Here is a 21,572-nt window from a genome sequence, read left to right as displayed (position 1 = left end):
CATGTCAATCATGTTAGGGGGACGGTGAGCAAGGGCAGAGGGAAGGACACGAGCCGAAAATGAGCCTGCCCATCTGGCCAACACAGGTCATTTGCATAGGAAACGCTGAGATTTTATAAAGTTCTTTTTGGGGTCTGTAAGGGGGGGCAGCAACAAGGTGCACCTTCATAGAATGCAGCCCAGGAGCTGCAGAAGGGGATATTTTTGGATTAATAGGGAAAAAACTGGTGACAGGTTTCCTTTAAGGCTGCTTTCACACATCAGTTTTTTGGCATCAGGCACAATCCGGCAAAAACATGAACAAACAGATTCGGCGTCTATTGCCGCCGGATCCGTTTTTTCCCTCATAGACTTTCATTAGCGCCGGATTGTGCCGGATGGGCTTGCGTTTCATCCGTTGTTTGCCGGCAAAATTTACTTGTCCGGCGGCCGGATGAAACGTTGAAGTGAACGTTTTTGTGTCCGGCAAAAAAAAACGGATCGCGCCGCATGGCATGTTTTATAATGGAAGCCTATAGACGCCGTGTCTGGCGTAATGCGGCAAAAAAAAGTATCCGGCCGCTGGATCCATTTTTTTGAACTGAGCATGCTCAGAATCACACCGGATCTGTCAAAAAACTGAAGGAACTGATGGAAAAAACTGATGCAACTGATCCGTTTTTTCGCCAGATCCGTCGCATCAGTTTTTTCGCCGGATCATGCCTGATGCCAAAAAACTGATGTGTGAAAGCAGCCTAGGGCTGCTTTCACAAATCCGGTTTTTGCTGAGCGGCACAATACGGCGCTTTGCAGAAAAAACGCAACTTTTTTTTTTGCCGGCGGTTGCGTTTTTTCCTGCATAGACTTGCATTAGCGCCGTCTTGTGCCGCATGGCCTTGCGTCCGGTTTTTGCCGGAAGCAGCATATTTAGCCCATGCGGCGGCCGGATGGAACGTTGCCTGGCACGTTTTTTTGTGCGGCGAAAAAAACGCATTGCGCCAATGTAAGCCTATGGACGCCGGATACGTTTTTTTGAACTGCGCACGCTCAGTATCAAGCCGCATCCGTCAAAAAGCGGACGGGCCGCATGGAAAAACTTATGCAACGGATCCGTTTTTTTCGCCGCATCCGTTGCATTGGTTTTTGAGCCAGATTGTGCCTGATGCAAAAAAACCGGATGTGTGAAAGTAGCCGGGGTGACCTAAAACTCGATGGGCCCCACTAGGGTAATATTTCTGGACAGGAATCACTGAGCGTTAATTATAGCACCAACTAAGTGCTCTGACCCTACAACTCCCAGCATGCACCATTCTGGGAGTTGCAGTTTGATAGCTGTTATTATACAGGGGCTCTAGAAGTCTGCTGCAGTCAGTGGGTGCAGGGTCCGGTCACTGGAGATTTTCCCTTTGGAGCCCACAGAACACAAAGTGTTTCCTCCATTTTGGGTGAGAACTTCCTACTCTCTGCAGTGCAGGCGCTGTTCACACCTGACAGCTTTCCACGCACCCCGCAATGCGAACACTCACGGATCCACGCACAAGTGTCGGTCCCGGATCCGGGAGAGAACGTGTCACATGACCACCAGCCCGGCACACAAGCCACGCCTCTCCATGCTCGGCCAGAAAGCCACGCCTTCCCCAGCCTGTCCCACAGTGCGGCAGCTGCTTCTTCCTAGAGGCCTCAGTGAGAACAGCGACATCTAGTGTCTGTTACTGGGTACTGCGTTTGAGCTGACAACGATTTGACTCTTTCCCAGGAACGATGGCTCCTGGACTTATATTTTATTGGGCACATTTTTTTTTTTTTTTTTTTTTTGGAGCACAAAAGTAAACAGTATTTACTAATTTACAAAATGCAACAAATCTGCTTGATCAGCTCCAGGTCTTCTATTCATTGCATCTGATACATAGTGAGCGCATTCTTTAGGTTTGATGCTGAAAACATCCGATCGCTGATTAGGCTGGTGGTAATTGTAAACTTGAAATTATAGGGGGGCATCCCCACAGTTGGAAGTTACCTCCTATTGGCGCCATGGGACCCCAGAGCTCAGGAAGCTGCTGAGTCTAGAGCGGAGGAGCAAATGATCGGCCTCATCCAGTCATTGCTGATGACAGTGGTAATACCTGGCGCTGTTCTCTGCTTTAGGCCTCGCTGTATAAATCAAACAAGTAAGATCTGATAAAAATAAAAAAGGATTGCACTCAGACCAATGTTATTCAATGAGGCAGAGCTGATCTGCAATTGGTTTTCTCAGCTGTATTCGGTCTGAAGAACAAAAATCGCTGCATGCTGCAATTTCACTCAAATCAGTGCAAGAAAAATAAATACAAATCATACATTATATGGGCCATTATTTATATATATTTTTTATATACTATTGCACACAGATGACAAAGTGAGAAAAAAAAGTCCCACATTTCTGGAAGAGAATGGGAGCCATTATTTTTTTTTTTACAATATAAATTTTATAATTATTTATATTGAATATATATATATATATATATATATATATATATATAAAAACATATACATATATATACACACACATATACACACACATACAGTATATATACACGACTTCAGCCTAAGGGCTCATGGGCACGTAACTGCTGAATATTCTGCAGCGATTTGACAGCACATGTGCGCATCAAATCGCTGCAGAAACACTGCATAATGGATGCAGTAATTTTGTAGAAAAAAAAGCCGATTTCATGCGCTATGGCTGCTGCCCCCACCATAGACAGAGGGGAGCTGCATCCATAGGGCACGGAATAATTGACATGCTCATTTTATGAACGCACGGATTTGGGTCAAAATGTTAGCACCCAAATCGCTGCGTTCAAAAAAGCAACGTGCGCGTCTCATGCGCAATCTTCATAGATTGTGCAGGGGACGCAGGATGCATGCATTTACGCTGCAGTGCTATACGCAGCGTAAATGCATGTAAGTACGCATTGTGCACATGAGCCCTTAGAGTGAAGGTTAAACATGCACACCTCTGCTCCCTTAGGGAAGGATCTCGGGCGAGCCACTTTCTTGGGGTCCCAGCTGTCGGAACCCCACTAAGTTAGCCCCCATATCCTATGGAGGGTGGATAATTATCTGTATTAGTGTCATACTGTGATGGCAGGATGCTAAACTGGCACGTATCTGCATCAGGCCCTGTTCACATCTGTGATCTTCAGTTCTGACATAAGAACAGTAACACCAATGCGGCAGCAGTCGGCGCTAGATACATCATGACAGACTCCACACCAGCCCATTGGACCTCAGCAACTTCCATAGGGGCTGCAAAGTCTCAATAAAGGGAATTTTGTTTACTTACCGTAAATTCCTTTTCTTCTAGCTCCTATTGGGAGACCCAGACAATTGGGTGTATAGCTTCTGCCTCTGGAGGCCACACAAAGTATTACACTTTAAAAAGTGTAACCCCTCCCCTCTGCCTATACACCCTCCCATGGACCACGGGCTCCTCAGTTTTGGTGCAAAAGCAGGAAGGAGAAAACTTATAAATTGGTCTAGGGTAAATTCAATCCGAAGGATGTTCGGAGAACTGAAAACCATGAACCAAAAGAACAATTCAACATCAACAACATGTGTACACAAAAGAACAACAGCCCGAAGGGAACAGGGGCGGGTGCTGGGTCTCCCAATAGGAGCTAGAAGAAAAGGAATTTACGGTAAACAAAATTCCCTTTTTCTTTGTCGCTCCATTGGGAGACCCAGACAATTGGGACGTCCAAGAGCAGTCCCTGGGTGGGTAAAAGAATACCTCAATAAAGAAAGTCGAAAACGGCCCCCTCTTACAGGTGGGCAACCGCCGCCTGGAGGACTCGCCTACCTAGACTGGCGTCTGCCGAAGCATAAGTATGCACTTGATAGTGCTTCGTGAAAGTGTGCAGACTAGACCACGTAGCTGCCTGACACACCTGCTGAGCAGTCGCCCGGTGCCGCAATGCCCAGGACGCACCTACGGCTCTGGTAGAATGGGCTTTCAGCCCTGAAGGGAGCGGAAGCCCAGAAGAACGGTAGGCCTCGAGAATCGGTTCCTTGATCCACCGAGCCAAGGTTGACTTGGAAGCCTGCGACCCCTTACGCTGGCCAGCGACAAGGACAAAGAGCGCATCTGAACGGCGCAGGGGCACGGTGCGAGACACGTAGAACCGGAGTGCTCTCACTAGATCCAAAGAGTGCAAATCCTTTTCACACTGGTGAATTGGATTAGGGCAAAAGGAAGGCAAGGAGATATCCTGATTTAGATGAAAAGGGGATACCACCTTAGGGAGAAATTCCGGGACAGGACGCAGAACCACCTTATCCTGGTGGAAAACCAGGAAGGGGGCTTTGCATGACAGCGCTGCAAGCTCAGACACTCTCCGAAGTGAAGTGACTGCCACCAGGAAGGCCACCTTCTGAGAAAGACGGGAGAGAGAACATCACGCAGCGGCTCAAAAGGCGGCTTTTGAAGAGCCGTCAGAACCCTGTTAAGATCCCAAGGTTCCAACGGACGTTTGTAAGGTGGGACCATGTGGCAGACCCCCTGCAGGAACGTGTGGACCTGCGGAAGCCTGGCTAGACGCTTTTGAAAAAACACGGAGAGCGCCGATACTTGGCCCTTGAGAGAGCCGAGGGACAAACCCTTCTCCATTCCAGATTGTAGGAATGAAAGGAATGTGGGTAAGGCAAACGGCCATGGAGGAAAACCGTTATCCGCGCACCAGGATAGGAAGATTTGCCAAGACCTGTAATAGATCTTGGCGGACGTTGGCTTCCTGGCTTGTCTCATGGTGGCAATGACATCCTGAGATAACCCTGAAGACGCTAGGAGCCAGAACTCAATGGCCACACAGTCAGGTTGAGGGCCACAGAATTCAGATGGAAAAACGGGCCTTGTGACAGCAAGTCTGGGCGGTCTGGAAGTGCCCACGGTTGACCCACCGTGAGATGCCACAGATCCGGATACCACGACCGCCTCGGCCAGTCTGGAGCGACGAGAATGGCGCGACGGCAGTCGGACCTGATCTTGCGAAGTACCCTGGGCAGCATCGCCAGAGGGGGAAACACATAAGGCAGTCGATACTGCGACCAATCCTGGACTAAAGCGTCCGCTGCCAGAGCTCTGTGATCCTGAGACCGTGCCATGAAGGCCGGGACCTTGTTGTTGTGTCGTGACGCCATGAGATCGACATCCGGCGTTCCCCAGCGGCGACAGATCTCTCGAAGCACGTCTGGGTGTAGAGACCATTCCCCCGCGTCCATGCCCTGACTGAGAAAATCTGCTTCCCAGTTTTCTACGCCCGGGATGTGAACTGCGGAGATGGTGGAGCCTGTGGCTTCCACCCACTGCAGAATCCGCCGGACTTCCTGGAAGGCTTGACGACTGCGAGTGCCGCCTTGGTGGTTGATGTAGGCGACGGCAGTGGCGTTGTCCGACTGAATTCGGATCTGCCTGCCCTCCAGCCACCGATAGAAAGCCAATAGTGCTAGATATACTGCCCTTATCTCCAGGAGATTGATCTGAAGGGACGATTCTATCGGAGTCCAGGTTCCTTGAGCCCTGTGGTGGAGAAAAAACGCTCCCCAACCTGACAGGCTCGCGTCCATGGTGACCACGGCCCAGGTTGGAGGTAGAAAGGATTTTCCCCGAGACAGAGACGTGGGTAGGAGCCACCACTGAAGTGATGTTTTGGTTGCAAGGGAAAGAGATGTCCTTGTCGAGGGAAGCCACACTCTTGTCCCATTTGCGAAGAATGTCCCGTTGGAGTGGTCGTAGATGGAATTGCGCGAACGGCGCTGCCTCCATAGCTGCAACCATCTTCCCCAGGAAGTGCATGAGGAGCCTTAAGGGGTGTGACTGACTCCGAAGAAGGGATTGCACCCCCGCCTGCAGAGAAAGCTGTTTGTCCCGCGGTAGCTTGACTAACGCTGGCTGGGTATGAAACTCCATCCCGAGGTAAGTCAGTGATTGGGTCGGTGTCAATTTGGATTTCGGGAAATTGATGATCCACCCAAACTGCTGGAGAGTCGCCAGAGTGACGGTAAGGCTTTGTTGACACGCCACCCGAGAAGGGGCCCTGACTAGGAGATTGTCTAAGTAGGGGATCACCGAGTGGCCCTGAGAGTGCAGGACCGCCACGACGGATGCCATGACTTTGGTGAAAACCCGTGGGGCTGTCGCCAGGCCGAAAGGCAATGCCACGAACTGGAGGTGTTCGTCCCCGATGGCGAAACGCAGGAAACGTTGATGTTCGGGTGCGATCGGCACATGGAGATAAGCATCCTTGATGTCGATCGATGCTAGGAAGTCTCCTTGTGACATCGAGGCGATGACCGAGCGGAGAGATTCCATCCGAACCCGTCTGGTTCTCACATGTCTGTTGAGTAACTTGAGGTCCAGAACGGGACGGAATGACCCGTCCTTTTTTGGCACCACGAACAAGTTGGAGTAAAATCCGCGACCACGTTCCTGAAGGGGAACGGGAATCACAACTCCTTCGATCTTTAGAGCGTCCACTGCCTGAAAAAGTGCGTCGGCCTGTGCGGGGGGTGGGGAGGTTCTGAAGAAACGAGTCGTAGGTCGGGAGCTGAACTCTATCCTGTAATCATGAGACAAAATGTCTCTCACCCATCGGTCTTGAACATGTGGCCACCAGGCGTCGCCAAAGCGGGAGAGCCTGCCACCGACCGAGGATATGGCTAGATGAGGCCGAGAGTCATGAGGAGGCCGTCTTGGAGGCAGTGCCTCCTGCGGCCTTTTGGGGGCGTGACTTGGACCGCCACGCATAGGAGTTCCTCTGGCCTTTCTCCGGCCGGTTGGACGAAGAGGATTGGGGCTTGGCGGAGGGACGAAAGGACCGAAACCTCGATTGGATTTTTCTCTGCTGAGGTCTCTTAGGTTTGGATTGGGGTAAGGAGGAGTCCTTACCCGAGGATTCCTTAATAATCTCATCCAATCGTTCGCCAAATAAACGGTCGCCAGAAAAAGGCAAAACCAGTTAAGAACCTTTTGGAAGCAGAGTCTGCTTTCCATTCGCGCAGCCACATGGCCCTGCGGACTGCCACGGAGTTAGCAGATGCTACAGCCGTACGGCTAGTGGAGTCCAGGACGGCGTTCATGGCGTAGGACGAAAAAGCTGATGCCTGAGAGGTCAAGGAAGAAACATGCGGAGCAGAATTCCGTGTGACAGCATTAATCTCAGTCAGACAAGCCAAGATTGCTTGGAGAGCCCACACAGCCGCAAAGGCCGGGGCGAAAGACGCGCCCGTGGCCTCATAGATAGACTTCACCAAGAGCTCTGTCTGTCAGTGGCATCCTTCAGGGATGAGCCATCGGCAACAGACACAACGGACCTAGCAGCCAATCTAGAGACTGGAGGATCCACCTTGGGAGAGTGTGCCCAGCCCTTAACGACTTCAGGTGGAAAGGGATAACGCGTGTCAGTGTGCCGTTTAGCAAAGCGCTTGTCCGGGACCGCTGTGGGCTTCTGGACAGCGTCCCTGAAGTTAGAGTGATCAAAAAACGTATTGCGCGTACGTTTGGGGAAACGAAATTGGTGTTTCTCCTGCTGAGAAGCCGACTCTTCTACAGGAGGAGGCGGGGGTGAGAGATCCAACACCTGGTTGATGGACGAGATAAGATCATTAACTAATGCGTCCCCCTCAGGTGTATCAAGGTTAAGGGCGAAGTCAGGGTCAGAGCCCTGAGCTCCCACGTCCGCCTCGTCTTCCTGAGAGTCCTCAAGCTGAGATCCAGAGCAGCGTGAGGAGGCCGGGGAAGAGTCCCAGCGAGGCCGCTTAGCCGGTCTGGGACAGCGGTCCGGGCAGGAGTCCTCCGCCTGGGACCTAGGGGCTAACCTTGGAGCGCGCTGCGGCGCGGACCGAGAAGGGCCTGGAGGAGACAAGCTAACAGGGGCCGGAGCCTGTGAAGGGCCCGGTCTGGACTGCAATGCCTCAAGGAGCTTAGATGACCATTTGTCCATAGACTGTGCAATGGATTGAGAAAGTGACAGAGTTTCTCAGCGAAAGAGGCCAAGGCCGGTGACTCTGTCCCTGCAGCCTGCTCAGGGGGAGCAGGGGGATCTACATGAGCCGAGGGGCCCACAAGTGCCCTAGGCTCCGGCTGAGCAAGCGTGGCAGAAGTCGAGCATTGATCACAGTGAGGGTAGGTGGACCCCGCAGGCAACATAGCCCCACAAGAGGTACAGGCTGCGAAAAAAAGAGAATTTTGTTTACTTACCGTAAATTCTTTTTCTTATAGTTCCGACATGGGAGACCCAGACCATGGGTGTATAGCTTCTGCCTCCGTAGGACACACAAAGTACTACACTCAAACGTGTAGCTCCTCCCTCCGGGCTATATACACCCCCTGGATGACAATCTAACCAGTTCAGTGCAAAAGCTGAAGGAGGACATCCACCCATAAGTAGAGATAGAGTAAAACTCGGAAAGACCGGAACTCTGTCTACTAACAACAGCCGGTGAAACACACGGAACAAAAAACTGCCAACAGGCAACAGGGAGGGTGCTGGGTCTCCCATGTCGGAACTATAAGAAAAAGAATTTACGGTAAGTAAACAAAATTCTCTTTTTCTTCATCGTTCCTTATGGGAGACCCAGACCATGGGACGTTCCAAAGCAGTCCATGGGTGGGAAATAAACCAAACTGAGAAGTAGGCAAAACCTAACTTCACAAATGGGCGACAGCCGCCTGAAGAATGCATCTGCCCAAGCTCGCATCTGCCGAAGCATGAGCATGCACTTGGTAGTGCTTCGAAAAAGTGTGCAGACTGGACCACGTGGCAGCCTGACAAACCTGCTGAGCCGTAGCCTGGTGCCTGAAAGCCCAGGAGGCACCGACAGCTCTGGTTGAGTGCGCCTTAATCCCTGGCGGAGGAGGCACCTGAGAACACTGGTAGGCATCGGTCATAGCCGACCTGATCCAACGAGCTAGGGTCGGTTTAGAAGCAGCGAGACCCTTGCGCTGACCAGTGGTTAGCACAAAAAGTGAGGTGCACCGCCTAAAAACGGCGGTGCGTGACACATAGATTCGGAGCGCCCGCACCAAGTCTAAGGAATGCAACGCCTTCTCAAAGCGATGCACAGGGGCCGGACAAAGAGAAGGCAATGAAATGTCCTGGTTAAGGTGGAAAGGAGACACCACCTTAGGAAGAAAGTCCGGAGTCGGACGAAGAACCACCTTGTCTTGGTGAAACACCAAAAAGGGGGATTCCGAAGAGAGCGCAGCCAAATCAGAAACTCTCCTGAGAGAAGTTATGGCTACTAGAAAAACAACTTTCTGTGAAAGTCTAAACAAAGGAACCTCCCTGAGAGGCTCAAAGGGGGGTTTCTGTAAGGCCGTGAGGACCAGATTAAGGTCCCAGGGATCCAAGGGCCGCCGGTAATAAGGAATGATGTGAGATGCGCCCTGCATGAAGGTGCGCACCTGAGCCAGTCGGGCGATACGCCGCTGGAACAATACCGACAGAGCCGACACCTGTCCCTTGAGGGAATTGAGGGACAGTCCTAGCTGTAGACCGGACTGTAGAAAAGACAGGATGGTCGGCAAGGAGAACGGCCAAGGAGCATGGTCGGAAGAGCGACACCAGGACAGGAAAATCCTCCAAGTCCTGTGGTAAATCTTGGCCGAGGAAAACTTCCGAGCCCGAGTCATAGTGGAGATGACCTCAGAGGGAATGCCTGAAGCAGTCAGGATCCAGGACTCAAGAGCCACGCCGTCAATCTGAGAGCCGCAGAATTCTGGCGGAAGAACGGACCTTGAGAGAGAAGGTCTGGGCGGTCCGGGAGGTGCTACGGCACCCCTACGGACAGACGGAGCAGGTCTGGGTACCAAGCTCGCCTGGGCCAGTCCGGAGCAATGATTATGACTCGACGGCCCTCCATTCCGATCTTGCGCAGAACCCTGGGCAAGAGAGCTAGAGGGGGAAACACATAGGCCAGACGGAACTGAGACCAATCTTGAACCAGTGCGTCCGCTGCGAAGGCCTGAGGATCGTGGGAGCGAGCCATGTAAACCAGAACCTTGTTGTTGTGCCGGGATGCCATTAGATCCACTTCCGGAGTGCCCCACTTGCGGCAGATTGATCTGAACACTGACGGATGCAGGGCCCACTCGCCGCTGTCCACGGTTTGACGGCTGAGATAATCGGCCTCCCAGTTTTCCACGCCTGGGATGTGGACTGCAGATATGGTGGACTTGGAGTCCTCCGTCCACTGGAGGATTCGTTGAACCTCCAACATCGCCAGACGGCTGTGAGTCCCGCCCTGGTGATTGATGTAGGCAACCGCTGTCGCGTTGTCCGACTGAACTCGAATGTGCCTGCCCGCCAACAGGTGGTGAAAGGCTAGGAGAGCTAGAAACACAGCTCTGATCTCCAGCACATTGATCGAGAGGGCTGATTCGGACGGAGTCCAAGTGCCCTGTGCTCGGTGATGGAGAAATACTGCTCCCCAACCGGAGAGGCTGGCATCCGTGGTGAGGATCACCCAGGACGGAGTCAGGAAGGAGCGTCCCTGAGACAGAGAGAGGGGCCGAAGCCACCACTGAAGGGAGCTCCTGGTCTGTGACGACAGAACCACCAGCCTGTGCAAGGAAGAGATTCGCTTGTCCCAACAGCGGAGAATGTCCAGCTGCAGGGGACGCAGATGGAACTGGGCAAAGGGAACCGCTTCCATTGATGCCACCATCTGACCTAGCACCTGCATGAGGTGTCTGATGGAATGACGGCGGTGCCTCAGCAGAGAGCGCACCGCCAGACGAAGGGACTGCTGTTTGACTAAGGGCAACTTGACAAGTGCCGGCAGAGTCTCGAATTGCATCCCTAGGTAAAGAAGCACCTGGGTCGGGGTCAGAGTGGACTTGGGTAGGTTGACAAGCCACCCGAACTGAACGAGCGTGGCGAGCGTGAGTGAGACACTCCACTGGCAGTCTGCACTGGATGAGGCCTTGACTAGAAGGTCGTCCAGGTAAGGAATCACTGCCAACCCCTGGAGGTGCAGAACCGCAACCACTGCTGCCATGACCTTGGTGAATACTCGAGGGGCCGTGGCTAAGCCGAAGGGGAGAGCCATGAATTGGAAATGTTCCTCTCCGATTGCAAAGCGTAGCCAACGCTGGTGTGAAACCGCAATAGGCACATGCAGGTAGGCATCTCTGATGTCGATGGATGCCAGAAAATCTCCTTGGGTCATTGAGGCAATGACCGATCTCAGAGATTCCATGCGAAAGTGCCGCACCTGAACATGCTTGTTGAGAAGCTTGAGATCCAGGATGGGCCGGAAGGAACCGTCCTTCTTGGGAACTAGAAAGAGGTTTGAGTAGAAACCGCTGAACCGTTCCCGGGCGGGAACCGGAACAATTACACCGTTGGCCTGCAGGGATGCCACGGCCTGAGAGTAGGCGGCGGCTTTGGAGCAGGGGGGGGTGGACAGAAAAAATCTGTTTGGCGGGCTGGAAGAAAATTCTATCCTGTAGCCGTGGGAGATGATATCTCGCACCCACTGATCGGAGACGTGTTGAAACCACACGTCGCCAAAGTGGGAGAGCCTGCCACCGACCAAGGACGTTGCTGGCGCAGCCAGATAGTCAAGAGGAGGCTGCCTTAGTGGCAGCGGCTCCTCCGGTCTTTTGAGGACGCGGCTTCGCGCGCCAGTTGGGTTTACGATCCTTGGCTGCGGTAGTGGACGAGGTCGAGGGCTTAGAGGATGACCAGTTAGAGGAACGAAAGGAACGAAACCTCGATTGGTTCCTGCCCTGGACAGGTTTCCTGGTTTTAGTTTGTGGCAAGGAAGTACTCTTCCCGCCAGTAGCTTCCTTAATTATTTCATCCAGTTGTTCACCAAACAGCCGGGACCCAGCAAAAGTAAGACCCGCAAGGTAGTTCTTAGAGGAAGCGTCTGTTTTCCACTCTCGAAGCCACAAGATCCTGCGGATCGCGAGGGAGTTAGCGGAGGCCACCGCCGTGCGGTGAGAAGCCTCCAGGATGGCAGACATGGCGTAGGATGAAAAAGCCGAAGCTTGAGAAGTTAAGGCATCCATCTCAGGCATAGAGTCCCTGGTGAGGGAATGTATCTCTGCCAGAGAGGCAGAGACTGCCTTAAGAGCCCACACTGCCGCAAAAGACGGGGAGAACGAGGCTCCTGCCGCCTCATATACAGACTTGGCCAGAAGGTCAACCTGGCGGTCAGTGGGATCCTTAAGAGAAGTGCCATCAGCCACAGCTACGACTGTGCGGGCTGAGATTCTGGACACTGGAGGGTCTACCTTTGGAGATTGGGCCCATTCCTTAACCACCTCTGGTGGAAAAGGAAAACGGTCATCAGAACTACGCTTCGGAAAACGTTTGTCAGGACAGGCCCTGGGCCTGGTAACAGTGGTCCGAAAACTGGAGTGGTTAAAAAACATACTCTTAGCTCTCTTAGGTGAGGTAAACTGGTGTATCTCTACCAGAGAGGCTTGTTCCTCTGACTCAGGTGGATTGAGGTTCAGTACGGAGTTAATGGATGCAATCAAGTCACTAACATCCGCATCACCCTCAGACACGTCAATGGGGTACATAGAGGTAGCGTCTGAGCCCACAGTAAACGAATCCTCCTCGCCCTGCACCTCGGCTCGTGAATCAGAGCCGTGGGACGAGGAAGGAGAAGGGTCCCTGCGTCTCCGTTTAGGGGGACGGGGTCCTAGGACATGCTCTGAGAGCTCTGCAGAACTCAGAGCAGCAGAGGCACCCTGAGAAGAGGGCTGATGCATGGTCAGCTGCCCCATGAAGTCGGCAAAAGACTGGGAAATAGCTTGGGAAAAGGATGCTACCCAAGCCGGGGGTTCAGCCACCGGGGCCGGAGCAGCCGGAGGGACCCCTGAGGAGGCTCCAGGCTGAGACACAACCATGTTAGCACAGGCATCACAATGTGGGTATGTGCTTGGCTCTGGCAGAATGCGCTTACATGCAGTGCATATAGCGTACATGTTTGCAGCCTTGCTCCGGGTGACAGACATGCTGCTGAGGTGGAAGCTCTGCAGTAAGAATACACTCGTATAGAATGTCCTGAGAGTGTATAATAAAGCCCACAACCAGAGGTTGTGGCTTACCAGACCGCTCTCTGTGTGCCCTCCGGATTCCACAGCTCGGACCCCTAGTAAAGCGTCAGCCTTCCTAGCAAGCAGCAGATTCAGCAGCCAGCGCCGATCAGTGTGATAAACGCTGAGAAAATGGCGCTGGGAGGAGGAGGGGGGGCGGAGATTAGCCCAAGAGCGGGAAACCGGAGGGCTAAGGAGAGATGCAGGGGAGGGAAACATCTCCTCAGAGAGGAGTGTCCTCCCCTCTGCTGGATGGCCGGTGGGCGGCGCCACTCTATTCCCCTGCATGAATGACATGCAGAGGAAGATGAAACCGAAACTAGGCCCAAACAGAAGCCGGGGCCTAGATTTTAACATGCGGCCGACGAGCAGGCACCTTCGGCGCGGTTCTCAGGGGAAAACCCCAGAACCGGCCGGAATTTACAGTAAACATAAAAAACATACTTTCCCCCTAATAAAAGTACCCGGGACCCCTGAAAAACGTCTCAATACTTAGCTTTTGAGACGCAGGGCCAGTCCCTGAGGGGGGTTAAACGCTCCTTCCAGCAGGAACCAGACAGGGCTGCGGATGGAGACCGGTCTTCTGCAAGCAGAGAGGACCGTGACAGCTCCCACTTCAACCCAGAGCCTCTCAGAGGATGTGAAGGAGCGCGGCATGTGAAGGCTCCAGCCTTGTAAAGTCAACCTTAACAGCACCGGCGACACAGTGGGGTGAGAAGGGACATGCCGGGAGTCCAGACTGGACCCGCTTTTCTTCCAAATCTTTAAAATCAAAAAATAAAAATGAAAAAATCAGAGAATGCATGTGTGTGTGACCTCCTGAACACAAAGCATTGAACTGGTTAGATTGTCATCCAGGGGGTGTATATAGCCCGGAGGGAGGAGCTACACGTTTGAGTGTAGTAATTTGTGTGTCCTCCGGAGGCAGAAGCTATACACCCATGGTCTGGGTCTCCCATAAGGAACGATGAAGAAAAATCTGTGCCTTAGTAGCTTTGCTCCTTGTGGACGACATGCTGTTGTCTCTTAGGAGAGTGACCACTGAGGGTATATGGGAAAAGGGTATACAGCCTGTCCGAACAGATATATATATCTATTATATATATATATATATATATATATACACATATATATATATATATATATATATATATATATATCTATATCTATATCTATATCTATTCCGGCACCTTAGGGGACCAGCACCGGGTGACCGGTGTGGCTTACCGACCGCTAACGAGCGGAGTGTGTCCTCCAGATTCCCTGTCCTGGATCCCCCGGAGCTGCAGAGCTTTGTCACTGAGAAGCATCCACCGGCAGAATACCAAAAATGGCCGCCGGAGCTCTCAGGGGAGGAGTGGGGCCGAGGGCGGAGCTAGGAAAGAGCGGGAATCTGGGGTCCCCACAGTGGTCAATGAGGGGGAAGGAGACATGCAAGATGCTCCAGCCCTCACATCCGATGTCATGTCGGTAATCCCGCCCTTCCCCCTGACAGGCAGGCCCGGGGGCGGGATTTTTCACAACTAGGCCGTGGCGAAGCCGGGGACTAAATTTGAGACCGCGCCCCGACAAGCAGGCACGGTCGGCGCGGAAGTCCGCCGAAAAGACAACGGATTGAACTACCGCGGCTTCCGGGAAGAAGGTGCGACCCTTCCTGTACAGTCCCCCCCATGGGGACACAGAGTACCTTCACTGTGCCTCCTTCCACACAAAGCATAAAACTGAGGAGCCCGTGATCCACGTAAGGGTGTATAGGCAGAGGGGAGGGGTTACACTTTTTAAAGTGTAATACTTTGTGTGGCCTCCAGAGGCAGAAGCTATACACCCAATTGTCTGGGTCTCCCAATGGAGCGACAAAGAAAATTTACTTTGAAGGGGGGGCACGGCATGCAGAGCCTTCAACACCGATATCAACCCAACCAAACTGTGGGGTCAGCGAGGATCATCCAAGCTCACGGGGCAATTTTAATGTGAATCCAGGGTGAACGAGTCTGTGGTGGGGGCCCACGGAGCCTGTGCACACTCCCTGCATCCACAGTATGTGATCACACACCAGGACGGCAAACAATGCAGATAATGGACACAGCAGAACATTATGATGAGAAGAATTAACCCCTTTATGGGAACTTCTGTAGCGGAGTGCAGTGAATAGTGATCATACAACATCAGGTGCTACTTATACTAAATATTTCCATGCTGAATACACAAGTATCATCATCTTTGTGCCCTGGTAGCTATATTTTGTTTTTATAAAGATTGTTGCAGTGGTGGATAATACAAGAGGCAGGGAAAACATAGTAGAAATGTAAGGGGTTAATTGTAGACCCTTTAGTGTTTCACATGATCTGCTGGTTCGCATGTATAGCACTTGCTGATGTTACCCTCATAGGGGCACTGCCTAGTCTCTGTGGTCCGGACCCCCTCCTCTCAGATAACGTTCTCTGGTCATTAGATATGGAATAAGATGCGCAGGAATAAGCGACTACTTATAAAATATTTATTGATTTGCAGCTTCTTATTCACAGCGTCGGTATCAGACGTTACATCTATTTACATTATGGGACGATATTTCTTGAGATTAACATCACAAACAGTCAAAACAATAAAAAAAACACAGCAGCATGGCGCATTAAAGACAGGCAGGGCCGAGGGCGTCGTACAGTCTTTGAGCCGCTAGTTGTACCAATTCCCGCAGAGACTCGTCTTCATCCAAGCCTTCCTCACACTCCACCGTCTGAGGAGGGAAAGGAAGAGGATTATTGTCACCGATAAAGGAAAGTCAGATACACATGCAAAAACAGGACACCCCACCCACCACAGTATAACACGTCATCTTAAATGGCGGCCATATTGGATGTGATCCGGCCGTCACAATAGATTTTTTTTTTAATAACTAGTCGGAGAATAACACTGATTTGTCCTACATGTAGTACTCTGCATTGAAATCTAATAATAATTTATTCATTTATATAGCGCTATTAATTCCATAGCACATTACATACATTGGCAACACTGTCCCCATCGGGGCTCACAATCTAAGGTCCCTAACTGTATGTTTTTGGAGTGTGGGAGGAAACCCACGCAAACACAGGGAGAACATACCAACTCCTTGCAGATGGTGTCCTTGGTGGGAATTGAACCCAGGACCCCAGCACTGCAAGACTGCAGTGCTAACCACTGTGCCACCATGCTGCCCGAAATCTATGTGATTAGCAGAAATACCCAAGTAAGCAGCGTGACCACCTCCTCATGAAAATAAACATGGAGAACGCATCAGCTGGAAGTGAGGTCCTAGTTGTCCCAAGTCCCAGAGGTTGGACATGGACCCATCGGCCATTTACACATACTTTGGCTGTGTCACAAGTGGCTGAGACAGAAGAAGGGAATTTTGTTTACTTACCGTAAATTCCTTTTCTTCTAGCTCCAATTGGGAGACCCAGACAATTGGGTGTATAGCTACTGCCTCCGGAGGCCACACAAAGTATTACACTTAAAAGTGTAAACCCCTCCCCTCTGATATACACCCTCCCGTGCATCACGGGCTCCTCAGTTTTGGTGCAAAAGCAGGAAGGAGGAAACTTATAAATTGGTCTAAGGTAAATTCAATCCGAAGGATGTTCGGAGAACTGAAACCATGACCAAGAACAATTCAATCTGCACAACATGTGTACACAAGAAATAATAGCCCGAAGGGAACAGGGGCGGGTGCTGGGTCTCCCAATTGGAGCTAGAAGAAAAGGAATTTACGGTAAGTAAACAAAATTCCCTTCTTCTTTGTCGCTCCATTGGGAGACCCAGACAATTGGGACGTCCAAAAGCAGTCCCTGGGTGGGTAAAAGAATACCTCGGTAAAAGAGCCGTAAAACGGCTCCTTCCTACAGGTGGACAACCGCCGCCTGAAGGACTCGCCTACCTAAGCTGGCATCTGCTGAGCGTAGGTATGCACTAGATAGTGCTCCGTGAAAGCGTGCAGACTCAACCAGGTAGTCGCCTGACACACCTGCTGAGCCGTAGCCTGGTGCAGCAACGCCCAGGACGCACCCACGGCTCTGGCAGAATGGGCCTTCAGCCTTGAAGGAACCGGAAGCCCAGCAGAACGGTAGGCTTCAAGAATTGGTTCCTTGATCCACCGAGCCAAGTTGACTTGGGAGCTTGCGACCCTTTACGCTGGCCAGCGACAAGGACAAAGAGCGCATCCGAGCGGCGCAGGGGCGCCGTACGAGAAATGTAGAGTCCGAGTGCTCTCATCAGACTAACAAGTGCAAATCCTTTTCACATTGGTGAACCGGATGAGAACAAAAAGAAGGTAAGAAGATATCCTGATTGAGATGAACAGAGGATACCACCTTCGGGAGAAATTCCGGAACCGGACGCAGAACCACCTTGTCCTGGTGAAACACCAGGAAGGGCGGCTTTGCATGACAGCGCTGCTATGTCAGACACTCTGCGGAGTGACGTGACTGCCACTAGGAAGACCACCTTCTGTGAAAGTCGTGGAAAAGAATATCAATCATTGGCTCGAAGGGTGGTTTCTGAAGAGCCGGTATCACCCTGTTCCGATCCCAGGGTTCTAGCCGACGCTTGTAAGGAGGGACTATGTGGCAAACCCCCTGCAGGAACGTGTGTACCTGAGGGAGTTTGGCTAGACGCTTTTGAAAACAACACAGAAAGCGCCGAACTTGTCCCTTGAGGGAACCGAGAGACAACCCCTTTTCATTCCGGATTGAAGGAAGGACAGAAAGTGGGCAAGGCGAATGGCAGAGAGTAAAACTCTGATCAGAGCACCAGGATAAGAAGATCTTCCACGTCCTGTGGTAGATCTTGGCGGACGTTGGTTTCCTGGCTTGTCTCATAGTGGCAATGACCTCTTGAGATAACCCTGAAGACGCTAGGATCCAGGACTCAATGGCTACGCAGTCAGGTTGAGGGCCGCAGCATTCAGATGGAAAAACCAGCCCTTGAGACAGCAAGGCTGGCCGGTCTGGTAGTGTCCACGGTTGGCCTACCGTGAGATGCCACAGATCCGTGTACCACGACCTCCTCGGCCAGTCTGGAGCGACGAGGATGGCGCGGCGGCAGTCGGATCTGATCCTGCGTAACGCTCTGGGCAGCAGTGCCAGAGGAGAAATACGTGAGGCAGTGGAAACTGCGACCAATCCTGAACTAATGCGTCTGCCGCCAGAGCTCTGTGATCTTGAGAACGTGCCATGAATGCCGGGACCTTGTTGTTGTGCCGGGACGCCAATAGGTCAACGTCCGGCTTCCCCCAGCGGCAACAAATCTCTTGAAACACGTCCGGTCGAAGAGACCATTCCCCTGCGTCCATGTCCTGGCGACTGAGAAAGTCTGCTTCCCAGTTTTCTACGCCCGGGATGTGAACTGCGGAGATGGTGGAGGCTGTGGCTTCCACCCACAGCAGAATCCGCCGGACTTGCTGGAAGGCTTGCCGACTGCTTGTGCCGCCTTGGTGGTTGATGTATGCCACCGCCGTGGCGTTGTCCGACTGAATTCGGATCTGCCTGCCTTCCAGCCATGGCTGGAACGCTTTTAGGGCTAGAACACTGCCCTTACCTCCAGAACATTGAACTGGAGGGAGGACTCTGCTGAGTCCATGTACCCTGAGCCCTGTGGCGGAGGAAGACTCCCTGACAGACTCGCGTCCGCCGTGACCACAGCCCAGGATGTGGGCAGGAAGGATTTTTCCTTCGACAAGAGTGGGAAGAAGCCACCACTGAAGGGAGGCCATGGCTGCCCGAGAAGGAGCAACGTTCTTGTCGAGGGACGTCGATTTGCTGTCCCATTTGCGGAGAAAGTCCCAATAAAGTGTGCGCAGATGAATCTGCGCAAACGGAGCTGCCTCCATTGCTGCCACCAACTTCTCTAGGAAGTGCATGAGGCGCCTCAAAGGGTGTGACTGGGCTCGAAGGAACGATTGCACCCCTGTCAGTAGTGAACGCTGTTTGTCCAGCGGAAGCTGTGTTGGCATGCCACCCGAGAGGGGGCCTTGACCAGCAGATTGCCTGAGAGAGTAGGACCGCTACCACCGTTGTCATGACCTTGGTGAAGGCCCGTAGGGCTGTCACCAGGCCGGCAGTTAGTGCCACGAACAGAAGTGTTCGTTCCCTATGGCGAAGCGCAGGAAGCGCTGATATTCTGGTACAATCGGCACGTGGAGATAAACATCCCTGATGTCGATTGATGCTAGGAAGCCTCCTTGGGCCATCAAAGGCGATGGCAAGCGGAGAGATTCCATCCGGAACCGTCAGGTTCTCTGTCCGTTGAGCAGTGTGAAGTCCAGAACAGGGCGGAGTGATCCGTCCTATCTGGTACCACAAACAAGCTGGAGTAAAAAGCCGCGACTACGTTCTTGAATGGGAACGAGGATCGCAACTCCTCCTGCCTTCGGAGTGTTCACCGCCTGGAAACGTGCATCGGCTCGTTCGGGGGACGGAGATGCTCTGAAGCAACGAGTCGGAGGACGAGAACTGAGCTCTATCCTGTGACCGTAAGACAGAATGTCTCCTACATCGTTCTTGGACATGTGGGGACCACTCCCCTGACCTGGACCGCCATGCAGAAAAGGTTCTCTGTGCACGGCGGAGGATGAAAATACCACCGCCTGAGACGTCAAAGACGCTAATTGCGAAGCACAGGATGACCGCATTGATCTGAGCAGAGCAGCTGAAATAGCCTGGAGTGCCCACCCCTGCAAAGGCTGGGGCAACGGACGCGCCTATGGCTTCATAGATGGATCTCATTAGGAGTTCTATCTGTCTGTCCGTGGTATTCTTGAGCGTGGGCCCGCCAGCCATTGCTACTACAGATCTAGCCGCCGGTCAAGAGACTGGAGGGCACTTTATGACACTGAGCCCAAACCTGAACAACGTCAGAGGGGAAGGGACAACGTGTGTTATAAGGCGTTCTGTGCTTCTGGACAGTATCTGTGAAGCCTTGAGAGCCACGTCCGGACAGAGTCCTGGGTTGCGACCTCCGCCCCATCCTCTAGAGGGTCCTCAAGCTGAGACCCTTGAAGAAGTCGGGGAAGATTCCAAGCAAGGCTGCTTAGCCGGACTGGGACTGCGGTTCGTGCTGGAGTTCACCACGTAATAACAAGAGGCCACCCCAGGAACACGCTTCGTCGCAGACCGATAGAGGCCTGGGGCGATCCCGCAATGCCCGGGGCCTGTGTAAGGGGCCGGGCTGGACTGCAAACTCCTAGTCTCTTAGCCGACCATTTGTCCATAGCCTGAGACATGGATAGTGAAAATGACCCAGAGAGTTTCTCAGCAAGCTGTAACTCTGTCCCTGCCGCCTGGACAGGGAACGCCGGCGAAGCTCAACAGTGCCCCCGACACCGGCTGAGCGAGAGCCACATGGCCCGAGCAATGTTCACAGTAATCACTGAGGATACATATGTACCGCCGAACTGTGAAACTGCATACAAACATTATATATCCATATATACAGTGCATCACATATACAGTTCATCACTCTAGGGGGCCCAGCAACGAGAAGAAGCCCCCTGGTGTACCGACCCTGAAGCAGTATGTGCTGCTGAAAACATGGCTGTCGGCGTACAGTGGAAGGGGGAGCCGTGGGCGTAACCCCAAAAGTGCGGGAATCTGGTGCCCTGAGTGAAACGTGAGGGAGGCGGAGAACAGCCAAGTGTGCTCCCGCCGTCACTGCTAGCCTCCGACTGACCGTCCCGCCCTTCCCCCTGACTGGCAGGGCCAGGGGCGGGAGTTTAAGGCGCTAGGCCGCAAAAGCCGGGAGCTAAAGTTACAGACCGCAGCCGGCCAGCAGGCGCGGTCGGCGCGGTAGTTGCCAAGTCTGAGGCGAAGGTGCTCTCTGCACCGTCCCTAAGGGGACACTGAGTACCTTGCGGGGATCAGTGCCGTAGCGTGAATAGTGAGGGGGGCGGAGGACAGCGAAGTGTGCTCCGGCCCTCACTGTCGGCGTCAGCCCGACTGTCCCGCCCTTCCCCCTGACTGGCAGGTCCGGGGGCGGTAATGATTGAACAGTGCCCGGGAGGACTGTAAGGCTTCTCCTGGAGTAGCCAAAATTCAACAGTGCGACCATACATGTATAGCATAGAAGCATATATATATATATATAGATATGTGTGATCACCAGAATCCCTGCCTGGGCCTCCCTGGTGTCTCTCCTCTCCAGCGTCAGAAGTGCTGACAGTAATGGCTGCCGGCGCTCTGTGGGAAGGAGGGGGCCGTGGGCGTGCCCTAGAAAGTGCGGGAATCTAGTGCCCCACTGTGCTGAGTGAGGGGGAGGAGGATACAGAGTATGCTCCAGCCCTCAGCGCTGACGTCCTGTGCAGCGTCCCGCCCTTCCCCTGACTGGCAGGCCTGTGGGCGGGAATATGCGATACTAGGCCGCAAAAGCCGGGGACTACATTTATAAGCGCGGCCCGCAAATAAGCGCGGCCGGCGCGGTAGTCCCCGGCGCACTAACACACCCAGCAGTGCTGCAGTGTGTATGGCACAAG

General features: G+C 52.8%; 2 protein-coding genes across 5 annotated transcripts in view; both read right to left on the bottom strand.

The window, feature by feature from the left end:
• Positions 1 to 1,600, bottom strand: part of IAH1 (isoamyl acetate hydrolyzing esterase 1 (putative)) — a 45,868-nt gene extending 44,268 nt beyond the window's left edge. Inside the window, exon 1 of one of the 4 annotated variants that reach the window (XM_075341095.1) lies at positions 1,518 to 1,600. The gene's annotated coding sequence lies outside the window, so the exon portion shown is untranslated. Of the gene's footprint in view, positions 1 to 1,466 lie in introns of all 4 variants that reach the window. The other 3 variants (XM_075341093.1, XM_075341094.1, XM_075341096.1) reach the window with 3 other exon arrangements.
• Positions 1,601 to 15,555: 13,955 nt separating this feature from the next.
• The window catches only part of CPSF3 (cleavage and polyadenylation specific factor 3), a 122,735-nt gene continuing 116,718 nt past the window's right edge, over positions 15,556 to 21,572 (bottom strand). Inside the window, exon 18 of the mRNA XM_075341089.1 lies at positions 15,556 to 15,806. Within this exon, the coding sequence (XP_075197204.1) occupies positions 15,702 to 15,806 (105 nt within the window). The 3' untranslated portion in view covers positions 15,556 to 15,701. The remainder of the gene's footprint in view (positions 15,807 to 21,572) is intronic.

Source organism: Anomaloglossus baeobatrachus, chromosome 3 (assembly GCF_048569485.1).
Source record: "Anomaloglossus baeobatrachus isolate aAnoBae1 chromosome 3, aAnoBae1.hap1, whole genome shotgun sequence".
Lineage (NCBI taxonomy): Eukaryota > Metazoa > Chordata > Amphibia > Anura > Aromobatidae > Anomaloglossus > Anomaloglossus baeobatrachus.
The sequence above is the reverse complement of the archived record's forward strand: the minus strand, read 5'-3'. Positions and strand labels throughout refer to the sequence as shown.